The 22064-nt window shown below is 33.2% G+C and overlaps 2 protein-coding genes across 3 annotated transcripts in view; both read left to right on the top strand.

The window, feature by feature from the left end:
* The window catches only part of LOC139483476 (RUN domain-containing protein 1-like), a 393318-nt gene that overhangs the window by 16650 nt on the left and 354604 nt on the right, over window positions 1-22064 (top strand). The window contains exon 12 of the mRNA XM_071267497.1: window positions 257-349. Coding sequence (XP_071123598.1) covers window positions 257-349 — 93 coding nt within the window. The remainder of the gene's footprint in view (window positions 1-256; window positions 350-22064) is intronic.
* Window positions 1-22064, top strand: part of LOC139482710 (uncharacterized) — a 384200-nt gene that overhangs the window by 271708 nt on the left and 90428 nt on the right. The window contains exon 1 of one of the 2 annotated variants that reach the window (XM_071266776.1): window positions 20788-20903. The exons of the other annotated variant lie outside the window; for it this stretch is intronic. The gene's annotated coding sequence lies outside the window, so the exon portion shown is untranslated. Of the gene's footprint in view, window positions 1-20787; window positions 20904-22064 lie in introns of those variants that run through there. 2 annotated transcript variants of the gene reach the window in all.

The raw sequence follows: 22064 nt of genomic DNA, 5'->3' as shown, positions 1-22064 counted from the left end.
TGTTTGTAAATACTTCACATCCACTGCACAAAACATTTAAATGAATATAAAATTTTAACAAACTGATCTTTGAAGCAAATTGTGAAATGTTAACCAGTAAACATAAGACCCCCCCCCCCCCACACCTTACATTTATTTCTGGAATAACCCTTATATCAGTTAGCTTATTTATCTTGTTTATTTTACCAACCATGCAAGGACTGTATAGTCAGACAAGGTCATTAAAAACTTTCATTTGTTGTTTTTTATTGTACAGAGTCAAGAACAAAGCAGTGCTTTGCTTACCCAGACTGTGAGAAGAGATCTTTCAATGGCCATTAGAGATTTGATAGAACATGGACTTATGGAGGTATGTCACAGGTTGTTTTTGGTAAAGGGTAGGGGCCTTGGTAGCTAAGTGGTCTAAATAGTTACTGGGTAAACATTTACAATTAATTCTCCATAGGCGGTAATGGTAACGTTTTCCTCTGCAATTGGGTTCAACCCGTGCACTCTGGTTCTAAACCTTTTTTTTTTTTTTGGTTCTGAACCTTGGTTCTTTGGTTCGAAACCATGGCAACTGGTTCAACATCCGGGTTGTTTGGTTCTAGCAACCCGACTTCTTGGTTTCATCTAGGTTCTTTTCTAGAACATTCTTATTTTCCCGTTCAACTTTGAGAAGATATCCGCAAGTATCCGAATAAAAAGATAAAGTAGGTCAAAGACGCTAAACTTATTTTATAACCTTAAACAGAATATTTCATTCATAAATACATTTAGCATCGTGGAAATATGAAGCTATAAGGTAAATACTTTTTATTTTCATAATTTTACATTGGAAACTGGCCAAATTACAACAATTGGTTCCATCTGGGTTCTATTCTAGATCATTCTAATGTTCCTGTTGAACATAACAGAAGATAACCGCAAGTCTCCGTATAAAAAGGTAAAGTAGGTCAAAGACGCTAAAATTATTTTATAACATTAAATATTGATTCCCTATATAATCAACAACAACAACAAAAAACCTGGATCCGCCTTTGCTAGAGGTTTTAAAACCACCCAATTAGGACATGTTGTTTATATGGCTAACGATATGTGCATCTTGCCACTTGACCAGTTGACGACTTGCATATATATTTGATTGCACATTAAATATCAAGTTCGACTTCATTTTATTTAATGGCTTTTTAATAATGTCAGATTTGAAAGAAATACATGTGAAGTTTATCATACAAATCTTTTTGTTCAAAACAGAATGTTAAAAGACATATAAAGGAAAGTGATGATCAATAAGTTGGTAAGCTTTAATTAGTTGGAAAAAAAGTTATAAAATATAATAAAATGTATAATTATGTACAATAAATTTGTCAAATTTGATACTCATTCAGTCATTGTGAAGGGCATGCATATAATCATTTGGCCAAAAATAAAGAAATCAAAATTAAGATTAATTATTTTTATAATAAAATTATGTGTACATGTGTTAATGACAATGCTAGTGGGATGTGTATCACCAGCACAATAGTCAGAACTTCGGTGTTGGCGCCATGATTTAGGGGCATAAAGCGTTACTACTAGTCCGTCTGTCTCGAACGTCCCATAAAAACGGGTTCCGCTCTCCTAACTTTAGTTTGCCTCAACCAAATACTACAAAACTTATACACACTATATAAAAGAAGCTGGTGCATGAGTGCCAATGAGAACTCTCCACTAGAGACTAAATGACACAGAAATTAACAATTATACAATGTACTGTTCGTAGCCTAGGTCACCACACGGTCTTCAACAATGAGCAAGGTTCATACCGCAAAGTCAGCTATTAAAGGCCCCGACATGAAAATGTAAAACAATTCAAACGAGAAAACAAACGGTCTAATTTATGAACAAAAAATAAACGAAAAACAAAATAGGCACGTGCATATAAAATAAGGCGGGGTTAAACATGTTAGCGGGATCCCAACCCTTCCCCTTATGTGGCATGAGTGCCAATGAGAACTCTCCACAAAAGACCAGATGACACAAACACTAACAACTATAGGTCATATACAAAGTCAATACAGCATATAAAAAGGCACTGAAATGACATTGTAAAACAATATTCAAACGAAAAAATAAACGAACAAATTTATGTACAAAAAATGAACGAAAAACAAGTATGTAACAAATAAAAAACGACATTCATTGAATTACAGGCTCCTGACTTACCAGGCACATACATACCGAATAAGGTGGGGTTGAACATATAAGCGGGATCCCCACGCACCTCAACACAAAATCAAATTTTAAATTTTTAAGTGTCACTTTTTTAGAGTTATCATGTCCCTTTAAAAACATAAGTGCTGACTCTTTTGTTTCCTTTCTCTTAAATAAGTCTGACTCAATCAAATGTTATTGTTAGGAACCTTATACGCGATTCACATTACCCCATAACACAGATCTATTAAGTTCGATATTGGGTCCCGATGGCGTCACTGTTCATGAGTTTTTAGATGTAAAAAGTTGTGGTACGAGTACCAATGATACAAATGTCAACCCGGAGCCTTGAGTTAGGAAAACTGCTAAATCTATTGTTTCCGTTCTTTAACTTTAATTTGCCTCAAACAAATGTTTTAAAACTTATTCACAATGCTTATGATCACAAAACGGTCAAAATTACGCGAATCCTGCATCTATATGTGGAAGTTTACTCAATTTTTTTTCACAAGCAGGGGCATCTGTGGTTAATAGACATATTCTACATTTATTTCAGTAATCAGCTTATTACTTCCATCAGATTCTTCTTTAAATAGACTTAACTTGCACATTTTTTTTTCAGGATCTCGGTGCAGTTTAGTAACAAACAGTGATATTTCAAGTTAAATGTGACCAACTTAAAAAAGTGTTTCACTAGATTGAGCTCTCTGTCTAAGTGTACTTTATAGGTTCTTAGCATTGAGTTCAGTTTATTGATATGCGTATACCTTCTGTGTAAATTTTATGATGTAAAAGCAGACTATCCATACCTACATGTCTATGAAATGAAATCTAAGGTAAAATGATTGAAACATTTTGCATTATCTATCACAACTGGCAGCACATGATGCTACTGAATCAGTAAATTTTCATACTTGATATTCACGGAAATTTAGGGATTTCGTTTCATCTGAACCAAACATTCTTAAAAATTGAGAATAGAAATGTGGAATGTGTAAAAGAGACAGTAACCATGTCAAAAGAGCAGAAATCAGTCAAAGGCCACTAATGGGTCCTCATAGCTGACTATGCGGTATGGGCTTTGCTCATTTTTGAAGGCCGTACGGTGACCTATAGTTGTCAATGTCTGTGTCATTTTGGTCTTTTGTGGATAGTTGTTTCATTGGCAATCATACCACATCTTTTTTTATATCTTCAACAAAGCAAAAAATCCCTTCAGATGGCCCTTAACAAAATGTGTACCAATTCAAACTCCAAATCATAAAATAAACTTACAATTAAAAACATACAAGACTAACAAAAACCAGAGACTCCTGACTTGACGTCAAGGTAATCATACCAAGAGACACATCCAATATGCAAAAGTCAAGAGTCAAAAAGTCATAGTCTGGTCAAAAAAACACACAAAGCGGATTTTGAGAAAAGGGTCATTGTGGTACACAAAACTAACAATATATCTAAGAAGATGTGGTACGAGTGCCAATCATACAGTTAATTCTCCATTTAATTCAAACAAAAAATACAAGTTTTACCTTAAGGGCAAAGGTTAAGCTCACATGAAGTTTCTCGTGCCAATAGACTCATCATCTTATGACAATACATCTACATGCCAAATATTCAGAAGCAAGGTCTATTGAAAATTCTATTTTGAGGTGAAGGAAATATACAGAGGAACACACTGCAACATGATGACACACCCAACGTGCATACATGTAGGTCATGAGTCAAAAAGTCAAAGTCTGATCAAATGTTCCAGGTAAAAAAATACACACAGCAGTCTTGCACGAAAGCTCATCATGGTACACGTAACAATGTCTTGTCATGATGCACTGAGTCACATGCAAAACATAGAAAACCTAGGACTGAGACAGAAACACAAGACATATAACTAAACTCAATTGAATGGTACTTGTATTGCAGGTCACTACAATTGCCTTCAACAAAGAATATATACTCTCGCAACAATGCAAAGTTAAACCCGTCTTTCACTAAAGTTTGAGCAGGATTCTTTGCAACGATTATCTTACCACATATAATTGAGAATCGAGTCGTGCAGTTATGTCAATAAATTAAAACGGTAAGATTAGACATTAAAACACTAAAAACTAGGGTTTACCATTAATGTTTAACCCAACCATGTGATAGTACTATGGTAAACTTATGGAAACACATGATACAGTCATGAAATTAAATATTTGAAATAGTACGACCAGAACAATACAAGACAGAGTTGTAAACAAATGAAAGTAATGATGCATATCGAATTTTTAATCCCAATGCACAAATAAGAACCGTAGTTTTCATTCAATTTATTTATCTAAAATGTACGCTTGGGTTAAACAATGGAAATTAACACTGTATATTTATATAAACGATCAATCTTGTAAAATAAATAAATAAATAAATAATCTTTATTTCAAGAGGATGATCCAACTAATCTTCCTGAGAGTCCTCAAAATAATAATAACATACTTATAAGTACATAGAGTATTATAAAGTTATATTATACACAATATACAATTAATTGTATTTAAATAATAATGAAAAAGCATATTAATTTGCACAATTGATGAAAAATTTGTAACATTTTGTTTTAAAAGATACATGTGTATTACTCATTTTTATTTCATTTGGTAAACTGTTCCATAAATATTGCTTGTAAAGAGCTAACTAAAAATTGGTAATAGCGTTTTCGGAAATAAAATCATGTGAATCATAAATACGTCTCTTTCTAAGTGAGAAACATCCCAAGAAAAGTGATTACGGACTGTTGATAATTTTTACGGCTTTTAAAATTAAAGACTCTGCAATTTAAAACTTGACATACAGGTTACATGTACTGTACACACTCGTGCATTAATTTATGTATTAATTTATAGCATATGTTGACCTCTAGATGTTGTTTTTTTTTTTTTTTTTTTTGGTTGGCTGCTATTTCATTACAATACTCCTTTAAATCCTTCTATTCACGTTTTAATCACTTTTTGGAATTTCGCATTTATTCATAAAATTAAACTTTTATTCTGGTCAATGATTACAATTGAATAAAATTGGGAGACTCCTAAATATTTTTAAGTTCACAGTTTTTATAGTTGACTATGAGGTATGGGCATTGCTCATTTTTTGAAGACCGTACGGTGACCTATAGTTGTTAATTTCTGTGGCATGTTTGTCTCTTGTTGAGAGTTGTCTTATTGGAAATTATACCATATCTTCTTTTTTATGTTATCAGAAAACAAAAACAAAATCTTATCAAGGAATATGCTAAAGGATGCTTTTGTCCAGAGAGAGAAACTAGACCATATTTTGAAATTTTTGGATTTCGCAAAAAACATTGAATTAATAGCGAGAGGACTGGACATATCACCTTTGCGTAATTTCATTGGTAAATAACTATATATATATTTTCACCAAAGCGCGACGCATTGCGGGGTACATAAAATATTGCACGTTCATTCCTCTGTCTGTCCTTTCGGTCCTTATGGTTAATTAGATTTTTCAAGTGTACCATTCTTGCCAAATTTCTATAAAACTGATATCGTATAGACACGTTCAAAAACCAGTGCATATCAACTATTCTTTAAAAGAGTTATGCCATTTGGAAATATTAATTATATTGGAAATTGCATTGTATTTGTTGTCATTCCATCATTTCTCTTAATACATTTGTAATTTTTTTTTTTTTAAAACCAAAATAAACAACTGCGCTTGGAGCACATGATATATACGCCCGTCGTCTTATGAAAAAAAAACCCATAATACATGTTTTTGAAATAACCCGGGGCTTGTACAGGAAGTCATGCTAAGTATACCCTGACTCATTTGTTATTCTTGCTTAAAAGGAAGTTTATAATGACTATGATATCAAATTGAAGCTCAATAAAAATTCAAGAACTAAAAAATGAATTAAAGAATCATCACGAAACAGTATACAGATCTTTAAGAATAATTTAACTAACAAGTATATGAAATTTTAAAGGCTACATTAATTACCATTTATTACTATGTTGTTTTTTTTTTATGTTTATATTTGTAATTCTTCACTGTCTGTATTAAATGTTGTATTTGTGTTTGCTTGACCCATATGGGTGTATTTTTGCAAATAAAATTATTATATGAAATTTTATGCAAGAATTATTAATATTTTCTTAGATACGACTCGACATGTGAAAACCCCCTCTTTTTTCATAAACTCAATAACTCTAAAATAAAAGAATCATCCTCAAAAATTATACAGATCGTTTGACCATCATGAAAAAAACAACCATATTCAGTTTAATGACTTTAGGATAATATGCTGTACCATTTTACGACGTACAGACGGACACCGCACATTTGTATACATGTACCATAATACGTCCTGTCAAAATTTGTACAAGCGTATAAAAATATTGTTTGCTATTGCCTTTTGAATTTTTCCGCGGAGTTCAGTATTTTTTGTCGTTTTACTTTTTGTTAGATAAAATACGTGTTACGTGGAGGTAATAGGAACTTTATTAAAGTTGTATCATTGTTGATATTAGCGGAATGCCGTTATTTATCTAACATAAATAAATTGTTCAGTTAGGAAATTTACTTCTTCTTGTACTTAAATTTTTGGTTTTAGTTTTAAAATATCATTGTTGGTTTTCTGTGCTGTAAAAAAATGACAGAAAATCGGAGCGGGACTAAATTGTGGATGATAAATGATAATAAAAATGTCCTATGCTTGAATTTTTTTTCCCATCAATTTGGGAATCAGAATATGTTTTCAAGACAAATACAACTAGTAGTCCAAATAATTATGACAGTAAGGAAGGGTATATTAAATATTTGCTTTGACGTCCTGCCTTCCTGTGAAGTGTGAAAGAAAAAAATTATAATAGACTTTCAAGACGTTTAGACTAGTAAAAAACCATACCTCCTCCAACCTTTTGAAGTGCAATGATCGTTCCATAGATATTTTCCATCTGAATTTATTTTTTTATTTTAGACAAAAACTATATCATATATAGGACATACGTCCTGAACATGCATGAAATATTTGCCACTGGACGTTAAGCAAACAACAGTCAATCAATTTATTGGACATAGTCTGGCTATAAAGCTGGAATTTAAGGTAGCACCTTCCTCATATTAAAAATGATAATTGACATGCATTATATTAGTAACATTAAAAGGGTCAGTCATCTTGAGATTGCTAACAATACGATATTTAAATTTGTTGAAGATCTCACAGAAACAGTAATGTGTTTTATTAGACTGTTATCCTTTTAAAATCAAATGCACTAATATAATGGTGTAGAAGTTAGCATGCGGGAGAAACAGAAATTGGAGCATCGGAAAATCCACATTACGTTTCTTATTACAGAAAATTACACGCAAAATTACACGCATTACATCCCGATAAAAGGAATGTTTTGGGGGAATTCAAACGGTTTACGTCGCGCCAAGAGTTAACTCCCTTGAAACTGTATCGGATGCCCTTAAGCAACCTCGTTAACAGTTTAGATTTATATCAAATCGAATGAGAATCCAGGATTTTTAAAGGGGGAGGGGTCTAGCAAGTCAACATTAAGGTAAAACTATATTTAAAAAAAGGACTACGCATCTACCATACATGAAGCTCCTTGAAAAGGGCGTGCCTTCAGCTCCCTCCTCCCCAAAAAATCTGCCTCAGCAATTTTAAACCCTTTTATGCTGTATATTCATGTAGCTGTACAGTGAAGCCTATGGGACTACAATCTAAGTAGTCATCTGAATCACCGAAAATCAACCTATATTTTTTCATGTATAACTTGATAATTAAAGGAGTAGGTCCGGTAAGACCCCTTTTTGGCCCCAAAATATAACAGTTTTACAAAATTGTTAAAATGTAGTTTAGTTATTTATTGGACAGTTGAATGCTTCTGCTACATAAATATGGGCTGTTTTTGACAATACAATGCACATATATCGGGTTGTAGCACCATTAAATCATGCTAAATTACTGAAATATTTTGGCCACGAGCATCACTGAAGAGACATGTATTGTCGAAATGCACATCTGGTGCAAGACAATTGGTACCGTTAATTTTATTACAGGCTTCATACCTCAAGGACCGACACATTCAGATGGTAGTTGTGTTCTATATGTATGGTGCAAAATTTTCTCATTGCTAAAACCAGTGGTATCCAAAGTACTAAATCCAGAACAAAGTAAAAAAAGACTAACAGTTGAAAAACTATCCAGATGTTGTGAAAGTCAATTACAAAAATACCATCATTAGCGAAAGGTTATCTACATATAAAACATTGTAATATTTACAATGAACCATTTTAAAATAATTAGAAAACAGAACCTACAATGTACATGTATAGCTGCTGATTTTAAAAAAAATATAATGGATTTATATAAATGATTGACTGTGTTACAATAAAACAAGATAACTCAGTGAAGCTATTTATGAACATTTGAAAAGTTTGTGTTGACTGCAACAAAAATCTAGAATAAGGGATAGAAATCTTGCTGTGTTAACATCCATTTAATTAGCAATTGATTCAAAAGCTAAATGTTTCAGAAAAAAGAAGACCTGGATACTACATGTATGATGTACAAACATTGTTAATAAATGCCATTTGTAGAACAGAATCTGCTTACCCATCCGGAGCACCTGAGATCACCCCCAAGTTTTGGTGGGGTTTGTGTTGCTCAGTCTTTAGTTTTCTATGTTGTTTCTAGTGTACTTTTATTTGTCTGCATGTCTTTTTCAGTTTTAGTCATGGAATTGTAAGTTTAGTTTCGATTTATGAGTTTGCTGTTCATCTGGTATCTTTAGCCCCAATATTGCAATTGATCTGTTTTAATATGATTGTCGATCTTGAACCTCTTTTTCATAGTTCAGTGAGTGACTATATAGCTACTCGAAGAATTGTTTGCTATGTTGATTCTTTATTATAAGTTATACGCTCGATTTTTGTATGTGTGCAACTATATGGTCATAATGCCAATCTAACAGTTCTCATTTGACCACGTAATCATTGATTATTCACAAAGCTAAGTTTCCTAGTTCAAGTCAGTATCTCAGATATGATAGCAAATAATATTATTTGTACTAAATTGTAAGGTGAACATATCTGTCTGGCAGGTATAATATAAATACCTGTCAGTTATCAATAATTCAACATAACTTGAGGTCCTCTGATGTTCAGTACTTCAGTACTTTGATCATAGCTTGTATTCATTATGGTTTTTGCTCGTTGTTAAGTTCACACTTTGAATTGCAATCGTTCATATCTTGTTCCATTCTAGTTAAGTTTTTATCAGTCATATTTGAAAAGCAAGTCTAAGTCATTTTTTTATCCAGTAGAAATTTATTGGAGACAGTCGGTATTTATAAAGGAAGAAATTAGAGGTACCAGTAAGTTAGATCGTCTTACCTCGTATATTTAACTGAAATAAAGCAGTCAAACCTTTATTGTCGTTATAAATGTCGCTTTACTTTAAACACCTTTTAAAACATGTTATGTAGAGAGTCTTCAATTTTAGGGCATTTAATATCTTAAATAAAACTATTCTAATTAGATATATTTTCATCTGATATTGGACGGAAGATTGTTGGCCTTTTATGTAACATAAGTGACGATTATTTGAAAACGCTTATTAAACAGCCAAATGGATGAACAAAAGTAAAAATATGAGTCACAGATCCGATTGAATACAATTATCTGCCAAATTTTATTGATTTTGTAACATTTGTTTCAAATATGACCAACTTTTTACCCAAAATCACCAGCACCGTATCAGGACCCACCAGCACATGTACAGTATCAGGACATAAATAAACTGAGAAAATGTAAAATTTTCTTAAATTGCACGGGTTTTTCACAAAATAATTTTGTCTTTTGGATTTGAGTATAGAAAGCGGACTTCATGAGCATTTTTGTTTTATTTTTCCAGTTCTAGATTTTCTGAAAATGAGCACTTTTGTGTTACGCTTACCGAAACAGTTTATAGTTTTTTTTAATGGTTTGCTTATGAACCCATAAGAAACAAAATTGAAAAATCTCAACTTTTATGAGAGAAAACGTCAAAAATCATCATTTTCGTCTTTGTTTACATTTTTTCAATGATCACCAGCACCAGTCAGGACCAAATCACCAGCACAGAACGTTTTCTCGCAGGACAACCTTACCCACCATGAGACAAATAGAATTGAAGATTACATTTTGACGGATGGAAGAGGTGTGTGTACATATGAAATATTTAAAAAAAAAAGCGCCAAGTTATAACGTGTTGTCTGTTTTATATATATTTGTGTCGCCGTGACAATTTATAGTTCAATTTATAGTTCAGGCGACAAATACATTTTATAATTAACACTTCTGTCGTATTGCGCTTATTTGTATCCCTTTCTTAACCAACAGCTCACTGAAATCGACTTTTCAAATTAAGTAGACTAGTGATTTCCTGCACAAAATTTTTACAATTGCATTTAATAAATGCAGCATTTATACCAGCAATTGGTGATTCGCAAAAAAATAAATGCATCAACTTATTTCTGTATTTACAATATTTAAAAAAAAGAGGCAACAGATACTAGAGGGACATTCAAACTCATAAGTAGAAAATAAACTGAAACGCCATGGCTAAAAAGAAAAAGATAAACAGACAAACAATAATACACAAACCACAACATAGAAAACTAAAGCCTGAGCAACACAAACCCCACCAAAAACTGGGGGTGATCTCAGGTGCACTGGAAGGGTAAGCAGATCCTGCTCTTATGTGGCACCCGTCGTGTTGCTCATGTTAGTATAAACCCGGTAATAAGTATAATTCGATATGTCTCATTCGGGAAAAGTCGACGAGATTGTAATTACGACATAAGGAACATATCCGATATCATCTGTGAAACGGATATTTCATAACTGTCAACCAACTCGTGATGGCGTCCGTAAAACTTAAGTAGTGATGATTTCAACTTCACCACTTGGAACTCTTGGTTTAATAGCTTCCTTGTGAGCAGCAACCCTCTATCAAGGAAATCAAGATAGGAAATAAAAGCCATGGAGTATCGTATCAACTGGGAGATGCATACTCCGTATGCAGGCGCTGCTGGAATGTTGCTACATAGAAATGGAAAGTTCACAATTGAGAAGCTGAAATCATCTCTTTTGTCGTAAAGTTTTGTTTTCAACCGAGCCTCATTGTCAATTTCTAGATGTAAATTAAGATATGTGTCAGACTTAACTGTATCTGTTGTGTCCTTTATCTCAAGTTCGATGGGATAGATGCATTCAAAAAAGGCACTAAATTTTGAATTATTTAGTGAGAGAAAATCATCTATATAGCGGAAAGTAAAGTTAATGGAAATTGCTTACTTCTTTTCTTTCTGACTAAGAAGTTCCTGTATGAAGTCAGCTTCATAAGAACAAAGATGCAAGTCGGCAAAAAGAGGGGCACAGTTTGTTCCCATTAGAATGCCGATTGTTTTTTGGAAAAAAAAACCGTCCTCCAAACGTAACAAATATGTTGTCAATCAAGAAATCAAGCATATTCATTGATAATGTCAGGTAAAGAGAATTTTTTGTTTGAATCAGAGTGATTTTTAACAAAGTAGGATTTATCCCTCTCTAAGTACAAGATACTTGTATCTACGTTGGTCATTCTTTTTAATGAAACAAAGCAGGACCAACTCTTTCAATTTGTCTTTTAGTTTCGAATGGGGAATACTTGTGCAAAGTGTTGAAGAGTCAAATGTTTTAATACTATTGCAAGATGAAAGAGTCTTGGATTGCATGTACTCTAAAAGATCCTTGGAGTTTTTTTAGATTCACGCCACCTCAAGAATAGTCAGTTTCACAATAACTTTGAAGACCGGCGTTGATTGCTGATAAAATTGATGTTATTAATTTAGAAAGAAGTTCGTGGAGCACTTGGACTACCCAGCAATATACCGTTGTTTGTAAAGACACTTATGTAGTTTAGGTATCCAATACAGTGATGGAAGATCCAGTTCTTCATCTTTGGTTGAAATTCCAAAGGAACATAGAACAGACCTATGAGTACCCAGAATTTCCTCTTTAGTTAGTGTCGTGGGGGTATATGTTGAGTTCCCAAGTGAATTGTCAACACCTAATTGCGAGAACCCCTGAGGGTTCACGCATATATAATTAATTGATGTTGTTGTCTTTCGGAATACTGGAAATGCCTATTGTCTTTTCGGAAAACATCTGTTCTTTTATGTGGCCACCTGCGTAATAGGTAATTAATTGACCTTATGAATATTATTAGCGTCTTACAGTTGTTATAGAGATAAGTGTTATTCGAGACTGATTGATATTTTAAGTTATAGTCGCAAATGTTAAACATTGGACATTAGATTATAAGCGAAAAAATTACCGTGAATGGTTAGGCGTTTTTTAGATTTTAAAACAAAACCATTTTAGCAAAATTAAAAAAGAGCTAAGTCCTTTATGCAGTAATTAAGGAGTTTTTAAAAATTGTTCCTATTTAATTAAAATTAAAAAAAAAAAAAATTATCATAATCATTTTATTTAGTTGGTAAGATAATGGAACAACATATTTTTTATCGTTATCAAAATACAAATTGAAATGAAAAGAAAATAAATTGAAAGAAAAACTAACTGAACCTTAAATAATCGTTGAGTTGTGTAAAATGCAGATCTGAGATGCTACAACGAAACATTTCATATTTTAATAAACATTCAACTTATGAAATATTTTTAGCGGTATGATGATGATTCTGAAAGAATAATTAAATGTTAGGACTTGCTGTCTGAGATGACGAATAATAGAAAAGTTGATTATACATAAATTATGCAATAGCAGGAGTGAAATACTAATGCAGGGTCAGAGATAAAATAACGATTGTCTTTTATATGGACTGAGTGATGATAGATACAGTCAGAGATAAGATAATGAATTTATATTGATATGATTATTATTAAGGCTCTATATTTGTATCAAAATATAAATAAGGGAAAAAAACAATAATTAGAATAAAAGACAACGCAATGAAATCAGGCAGTTAGTTTTCTCGTATGAATTGTTTTACATTTGTCATTTCGAGGTATTTTGTAGTTTACTATGCGGTATGGGGTTTGTTCATTGTTAAAGGCCATACGGTGACAATAATTGTTAACTTCTACGTCACTTGGTCTCTGGTAGAGATTTGTCTCATTGACAATCATACCAGATCTTCTTATTTTTTATAAGAAGTAAACAAAAATGAGGTCTGATCTATACCTCGATGTTTGGATTGAAAACTATTATACAAATGTACTTAAGTTACTAACGGTTTGGGATCGCGAAAATATATTAGCAATTGTCCAAAGAATTATAATAACAGGAAGAAGAATATTATCTATGCCAGATTATTTTATAAAAATGGAGATGCGTATGTTAATTTTTTATAGGAAAATTTGTGAGTTTTCCAAAGCACGTGTGTTGACTACTCTCTCCAAAATATGTAGTTATAAAATTAATGACATAGTCAATTCTTTTGTTTTTGGTATGTGACCCCCCTCCCTCCCCCCCAAAAAAAGCAGATTTAAAATTAAATTGAAGTAGCTGGTGCACAACTTCATGTCCACCCTTAGAAGAATCAGCGCAAGTTTCTGGGAATTCCGTCAATTTGTTTTCAAGGAGTCGAGGCAATCTGTATTCATAAGCGAATTTAGAGGGCCTAGATGACAAAAGCTTGGAGCGTCAATAGGACATCACATAACAAATTAGAATTGTATTCATAAGAAAAAATAGCACATCTAACTAACATATAATTTTTTCTTAAAATCACTGTCCGTATTCAACGGACATGCGATTGCAAAAGCATGAGTTTTAAATTGCGTACTGGACATGAGCTATACTGAATTGGCACTGTTATTTCTGCTTCTCTCTGTCTGTCACACACTTGTATAAAAACAACAAATCAATAACTTCATTATATTTTGGCTAATTTACAAAAGGACAAGTTATGAAATAAAAAAGTGAGATTTGTTTGAACCATGGAAGTAAAACTGGTTTAGGTTTCAAAATGTTCCTACTCTAAATACCTCATTTGAGTTTGTTGCCTGGGGAATTAATAAATTGAGATCAGGCATATCTTGAATATAATAGCCAATGACGAAACCATGGAAGAGAGACAAATTATTTCTTTAACAAGAAAATTATGCCCAACATAGAACATCAGCTTCATTAAGAATCCATGTCAGTTTATCTACATCTTATAAGAGTTATTACATTTTACTATGAGAGACCATGTACTTTTAAATTAGTACAACTCTAATTATCTGTAAGAAATGTCAAAGAGCTAAACAACCTGGGATAATATTTATTTTCTGCAGAAAAAAACACGTAATGGTTAATTAATGCTTATTTTTAGTTTAATATGCCTATATGTCATACTCCGCTTAATTCTTTCATTGATTTGTATAATTTGTGTATAAATGTTATATTATGCTGTATATTATCTATTGGATATTTATATTGTGTAAATCCAATAAGCTGTATTTGCTTTCGGAAATTAAGTATTATTATATATATAAAAAAAAGAAATGAGGTGAAATCATGCATCTTTATAAAACAATTATTTGATCTTTCATTCCAAACATGCATTTAGGTTCACGGTTGCATTTCTTTTTTTTAAAGAAAGCAACTTGCATTGTCCATTTATAAAGCAGTATATGTCATCTAATTTACACACAAAAACAATGTAATTAATCCATGATAACATGTTCGATAAAGTATTTAACAAGTCTCGTTGGGTTGCTGTCTCATTGGTGTATGTATGCCTTACGTTTTATTTTATTAAAGATATATTCATTTAATTGGGCAATTGAAGAAATCTATAAATATATTTTTATTTCAATCAAATGCGTAAAAAGGAGTTAACAGCAAACGTTTTATATTTATGGAATCGTGCACTAAATCTTCGCGGTCGATACTATCAGATTATTACATGGCATCATTATCAGCCCAAGAGTCGAAGGCTCGAGGACTGATATTGGCCCAAACGAAGGCTGATAATATATCCGATATGAAAAATGACATGTTATGATCTTTTTTATGCTTCAACAATGGAGTAATATAACAGTTTAATATATTGGTCCGTTTAAGTGGTTCCCAAGTAGAAGTTCAAAAAGTGAAAAGTTTACGGACGACGGACGCCAAATGTAAATGTAATACACACGATATGAATGATATGAAAAATGTCATGCGATGATCTTTTTATTATATACTTCAGGATAAGAAACACAGACAAGAGCTATTTTTAAAACTATGCATTTATTGTATCATTTAGTTTGCATTTTACATAAAATATTTCCATGTTTCCTTATATTTGTTTTGTATCCTACTAAGTATTTTTTTTCACTGAAAACGTACCGTTGAGGTGTATTTTCCGAAAATTGTCGAGTGACGTCCCATCACTGTTGACAAGCGGATGATGGTAACTGAAGTTACCACGATCCCAATATGGCGGAGGGGAATCCCCGTAAGATATTTCCCTCTTTATTTCTTTGTTCTTAAATAAATGTGACTAAAAAAGAAAAGTACGCATACTTCACAGTAGATTCAGACTTTTACAGGATATGAACAAATATATGAGTTGCCTCGGATAGAAATCGACCTTGTGCAAATGAATATCAATACATCTGCTAACATATTTTGGATTTAAAATAATCTCTATGCCAATTCTGTAACTGTTTTGTAAATTTAGCCATATAAGAACCCTGAAACACAGACCAAAGTTCATCTATTACTGTATGTTCCAAACTTAGTCATCATCTTATACACGTACACGTTCGAATGTCGATTTCTACCCGAAGCAGCTCATTTGACATGATTCTCGGTTGAAAAGAAAATTTCGTCCTCTTATTCGAAATTCATTGAAGAAAGAAGTAAAAGGCTAATGTGTATTTTTCCAGTTATTTATAATTCTTTTTAGATTATAATTTATTTTATCAAAATTCAAGTGTGCGCCCCGGAGTGTTGACGTAAACGTAGCTACGCGCCTGGTAAATGTTTCCAAATTTATAATTTATTAAGTATTAGTAAAATGTTTTTGTTTTCCATAATTAATATTTTTGTTATGTTATATATTTGTTATATTTATTATCAATTTTTACAATTTTTCTTTGTTTTTGGATTTTTCGTTTTTATTTATTTTTTCTAATATATTTTGTTTTTATTTAATTTTTCTAATATATTTTGTTTTTATTTTACTTTTGATTTAAGATAAAATCATGATTGCCTGTTTACTTCAGGTGTGGATAGGTATCAAGGAGCACATCGTGAGTGGGTATATCCTTGAAGGTTTCTGTAGTGTTGTTTTTAGTTATGTCGGAGGATAATTTGTTCCAGTCTTTAATGGTTTGAAGCTTGATGCAGTCGTTTTGAGATTAAATTTGTCTGTAAATTATACTGTCATCTGTGAAGAGTCTGATGTTGCTATTTTGGATGTATTCTGGAAGGTCATTTATGTAAATAAGGGAAAATATAGGTCCTAGCAATGTAACCTGTGGGACACCCGATATGACTGGTATTTTTGAAGATGACAAAGTCATGTTTTCTAAAAGTACTGTTCGAGTTCTGTTTGAAAGAAAGGATTCGACCCAGTTTATGATTTGTTCTGATATGCCAAAGTATTCCATTTTGTATAGTAATCTTTTGTGTGGAGCTTTGTCAAAAGCTTTAGCAAAATCCATGATTATGAGGTCTGTTTGTATGTTCTTGTCATTTTTTTTGTGATAATTCATGAATCAGAAAGATAACTTGGACTCACATGATCGTTTTGCCTTAAATCCATGTTGTAATTTATAAAGTGTGTTATTGATTTCTAGATGTTGCATCATGCTGCTTACAAGAATATGTTGAAGTAATTTGCAAGCTATGCAATAAGGATATAGGTCTGTAGTCATGTTTATCCCCTTTTATAATACAGGTGTGACGCGGTTTGCGTGGTTCCAGATGATACCGTTTGCCTGTTTCTAATGATACCCCAATTCCAGACCCTCACTCACGGAGGTGGCAAAGTAAAAGATCCTCCTGTTGGGGGAATTGCAGCAATCAGTCAATATTCATTGTCAAATCTAGTGAATCAATGGTTCCGTTTGGCATATCTTTTTATAATTATACTGATTAATAATATAATAATAAATAATAATAATTTATGTACATGCAATAAACGAAATGAGTGGAGATACACGATTCTGACTGATTTAACTCGTTTGTTCTCATTTCATTCCATTCGCGTGTTCGTTCCGTGTTCGTTCCGTGTAAGAGGGAACGTTGAATGGTTTAGTAGCTGTATAGACATTTATGTATAAAGCATTGACAGTTTTTCAAAATCATTTTAAGACAAGTCGGATTATTTTTTTAAAGACAAATCACACTTGTTTAAAAGACGAATCGGATCAATGAAACGGTGTGCCGGGTCGTACGTACCGGGTGTTGCTAAACGGCGGAAACGGAAAACGGAACGGAAAACGGAAACAGGAAGAATTAACATCTTTTCTTTTTGGTTATTTTATCTGCATAGTCATGTTTTATATAGTATACACATGTTCAAAAGGAAAAAAAACAACAGAGGAATAAATTTAAAATAAAAGATTTTAAAGCAAAAAGTATTGAAATAATTACCAGATGATGAGACTACAGTATGTTTTTGAAATATTTGATAAGGTTATGTGTAATCGTTCGTGCGATTCAGGATAGTCTGTTCGACTTTTCTTTTTTTTTTATAAGTTTGATCAATGTCAATAGCAACCCAACAACACAAAAAAAAGTTCTATAGGCCTCAACAAAGATTTACATCGGCCTCGATTCTTATAGGTTGTAAAGTAATAAACTTTTAAGAAATAAGTAATAAACTTTTAAGAAATAAGTCATAAACTTTTAAGAAATAAGTAATAAACTTTTAAGAAATAAGTAATAAACTTTTAAGAAATAAGTAATAAACTTTTAAGAAATAAGAAATAAACTTTTAATAAATAAGCCTAATAAATCCTTTGCATCTTTTTTTTGTGCTTCTTTTTTAATTGCCTTGATTCAAGATTAGTGATGTGGTGTATCTTGTTGCGTTGTTCTGCAAGTAGCTGCTAGCTTGAGCTGGGTTGTTCTGCTCTGATAATTTTCGTTGTATCTTTTCTTGTATAATGCGGGAAAGAAAACATAAAAGAAACAGGACAATGTTGTATGGACAAAATCCGATATGGAAACCAGGGAACTAGAATAGAAACTTGTATGTACTTTATTTTTAAGAAAAACATGACAAAATCTCTCACTACACAAAGCCTTTCCCGCTCTTTTACAATACTCAAGGATTTGTATAGTAAATCCTTGCAATTTTGAAGTATGCTGTTTGGTATTTACATAGGAAAAGCATTATATCTTCTTGAATTTAAATCAATAAATACGAATTAATGTGCAAAAAGTGGCTATCAATTAGAAGCTTACATGGATATATACGATTTGCACAGTGTCCTCGCCAAGTTAGTTGTCCTAAGGTTTTCAAAATCAAATTGTCCACGCTGCTTTAAATATCATGCTTCTTAATTCTACTCTGAAAATTCAGTTCCTCTCAAACAGCCGTGACTTTTGTTTCATAATATTACAATTGTAAATAGTGTCCCTTATTCGGTATGCTGTTTTACTATAGTAGAAAACATACAAAGATAGGCGAAAAATACCAAAGGGTTATTCAAGCTCAGAAGTGGAAAACAAACCGTCAAAGCCATGACTAAAAAAGAAAAAAGTCAAAAAGACCAAAAGACAAACAGACAAACAATTAATTGTATACAAAATGCAACATATAAACTAAAGGCTGAGCAACATGAACCCCACCAAAAACTTTGGATGATCTCAGCTGCTCCGGAAGGGTAAATAGATCCAGCTTCACATGTAACGCCTGTTAACATAGACATGTATTCATATACATTCAAACAAAAGGAATATTGGAATTTGAAAAGAACTTTTATTTATATTGGTAGTCTTTAATGATTTTGGTGCTATATCAAGAAAACTGAAAACTCATTCTGTTCTGTTCTATTTTTATGACGGAAATAATACTTTATTTCACGCTACGCATCTGATCGTTTGGATGTTTCTACTGGCCATACACACGATTTTCCAAGATATCACTGATACCATTTACTAAATAACACCTGACCCGATTTTCCAAGATATCACTGATAGCATTACTAAATAAGACCTGACCTAGAACAGTTCCTTGAGATCCCCAAGAATCAACGGCATGTTGGACCTGTTTGAGGTTGTTCAATTTACCACGACTCTTTGCCGGCTTGCGTACGGCCTTCAACAATGAGCAAAACCCATACCACATAGTCAGCTATAAAAGGTCCCGAAATGACAATTGTGACAATTCAAACGAGAAAACTAACGGCCTTATTTATGTACAAAAGACAGGCAGCCTGCAGTAATTCAGTGGTTGTCGCTTGTTTATGCGTTACATATTTGTTTTTCGATCCATTTTTTTATGCTAAGTGAGCCGTTTTCTCGTCACTTGGCGTTCGTCGTCCGATTTTGCTTTGTTAACTTTTACAAAACTTCGCAGTCTCTGAAACTACTGGGCCAAATGTTATTGCCGCGTCTTTTAGGGAGTCGCCTGATAGTCTCGGTTAAACTTTGCAACAATTACCATTGGTGTATCTAGTTTAAAAACTGTATTGGATAACCCTGCCTGTCAGCCAAGTTAGCCGACATAGCTAAAATTAAAACATAGGGATAACATGCAAGTGCTGTCTTTTAAAAAACGCTATGAATAACGAAAACCTGATGTGAAAAACATGTTTAATCTGACATCGGACTCGGACTTCTTTTAAAATGAGTTTTACTGTGTGTATTGCTTCATATGTAGTTTATTCTACATTGGCTAGAGGTATAGGGGAGGTTGGGACCCCACAAAACATGTTTAACGCCGCTGCATTTTGCGCCTGTCCCAAGTCAGAAACCTCTGGCCTTTGTTAGTCCTTTGTGTGTTTTTTTTTTTATTTTTATCTCATTTGTATGTTTTGGAGTTTAGTGTGACGCCCATTTTCACTGAACTAGTACACAATTTTATTTAGGGGCCAGCTGATACCACCTCCGGGTGCAGGATTTTCTCGCTGCATTAAAGACCCATCGGTGGCCTTCGGATGTTGTCTGCTCTTTGGTCGGGCTGTTGCCTCTTTGCCAAATTCCCCGTTTTCATTCTCATGACTTCTTATAAATGGGAGTTATCGACCTTCTATGACGAATTTTCTCACTCGCATGTTCGCCTGTTATATTGAAATAGAGTGCCCTAATGATAAATAGAGAAACTTTAAATAGCAAAAATTACCAGCAAGACAAGATCTATTGATTTTCATAGTTCTTTATTCAGTTCAGTTTTCCGTTTCCGCCGTTTAGCAACCCCCTCCCCCCTGAATCAACCACTCAGAAGCCGTTTAGCCTTCTCAAAATGGACCCAATCAGTGTTTCCCATTGCTTCTAGTTGTTTTAGAAAAGGTTAAGAATCACCTTTAAATCGGCCCAATCGGTGTTTCAAACTGGTCCGATTTGTCTGTCAATCTTATCCGAGTTTCTTTAAAGCTGGTCCGAGTTTTCTTGGTCCGACTTGTCCTAATACCGTTATTCAGTGTCTCGTTTTGACAAAAACTTCCTGCTCTTCTCGGAATTTAAACTGCTATCGACAGGCTGCAAACAATTCTTTTTCACCAAGAAGACGTCATTTCAATGGCTTTAAAGGGTAAGTTTTTAATATTTCTGTTATATCTGACTCAGGTGAATAAATGACACATTTATTTTAGGTGATTTTAAAAATATTTTACAGTTTGAACACAGTTTGACATATTTCCGGGTTTCCATATCTCTCCTTCTTTGTATTAATGTTCTGAACAATGACTGAGAAGACATTTTCAATTGAACATTTAACTGAGTAATTTTATTTTCTTCAAGGTAAAAGTATTTGTGAAACCAAATTTGAAAGTTAAAAGTCAGTACAAAACGTGCATTGAACAATTGAATAGTTTTTAGACACCAGGCGGCGCTGATGTTTGTCCACATTTTTGTAAACAAGTAGTTTTTTTATAAAAAGCTTGTCTGAACACTTTTTTTTCTATCCATGGGAAGAACCACTATCAACGTATATTTAGGAGAAGGTACCCAACTACTTTTTTCACCTCTCCTCTTCAAAACCGTATTTTGCTGTCAATTCATGCTCAAATTTCAGGTTCATACCTAGTCCAAATAAGTATGACGTGGGTCTCATTGGGGTCTAAGCATGACGTGGGATTGCCTATTTTTTGTAAGCCTGACACCTGAAAGTCAAATTATTGTGTTGTGAAAATGGGAAATGACGTCTAGCGGGACCCAGGAAATGACAACAAAATAAGAATTGCTTACGTACATAGTGTAAGCGGCATACGGGAATCTGACAAAACAATGTGGGATCCAGGATCGGAACCCCCTAATGAGACCCCTATGTCTTCTGGCTAGGCTATTTCATTTTTTTTCTGGGACGCCTTTCTACGACGTCATAACGCTGAAGCCATTTTTTACGTCTGGAGTCTGAGAGCAAATTTTGGGGGGAACTTTGACACCCAATTTTGACAAGAAATTTCATTGCTGGTTAGAAATTTTTACGTAGTTACAAAGTCCTACCTTTTTTAGCTCACCTGGCCCCAAGGGCCAAGTGAGCTTTTCCAATCACTTTGAGTCCCGCTTCCGTCGTCGTCCGTCGTTTACAAAAATCTTCTCCTCTGAAACTACTGGGCCAAATTAAATCAAACTTGACCACAATCATCATTGGGGTATCTAGTTTAAAAAAGTTGTCCGGTGACCCGGCCAACCAATCAAGATGGCCGCCATGGCTAGAAATAGAACATAGGGGTAAAATAGAGTTTTTGGC

Source organism: Mytilus edulis, chromosome 7, assembly GCF_963676685.1.
Source record: "Mytilus edulis chromosome 7, xbMytEdul2.2, whole genome shotgun sequence".
In the NCBI taxonomy this organism is placed as follows: domain Eukaryota; kingdom Metazoa; phylum Mollusca; class Bivalvia; order Mytilida; family Mytilidae; genus Mytilus; species Mytilus edulis.
This window is presented reverse-complemented; position numbering and strand designations above follow the sequence as displayed.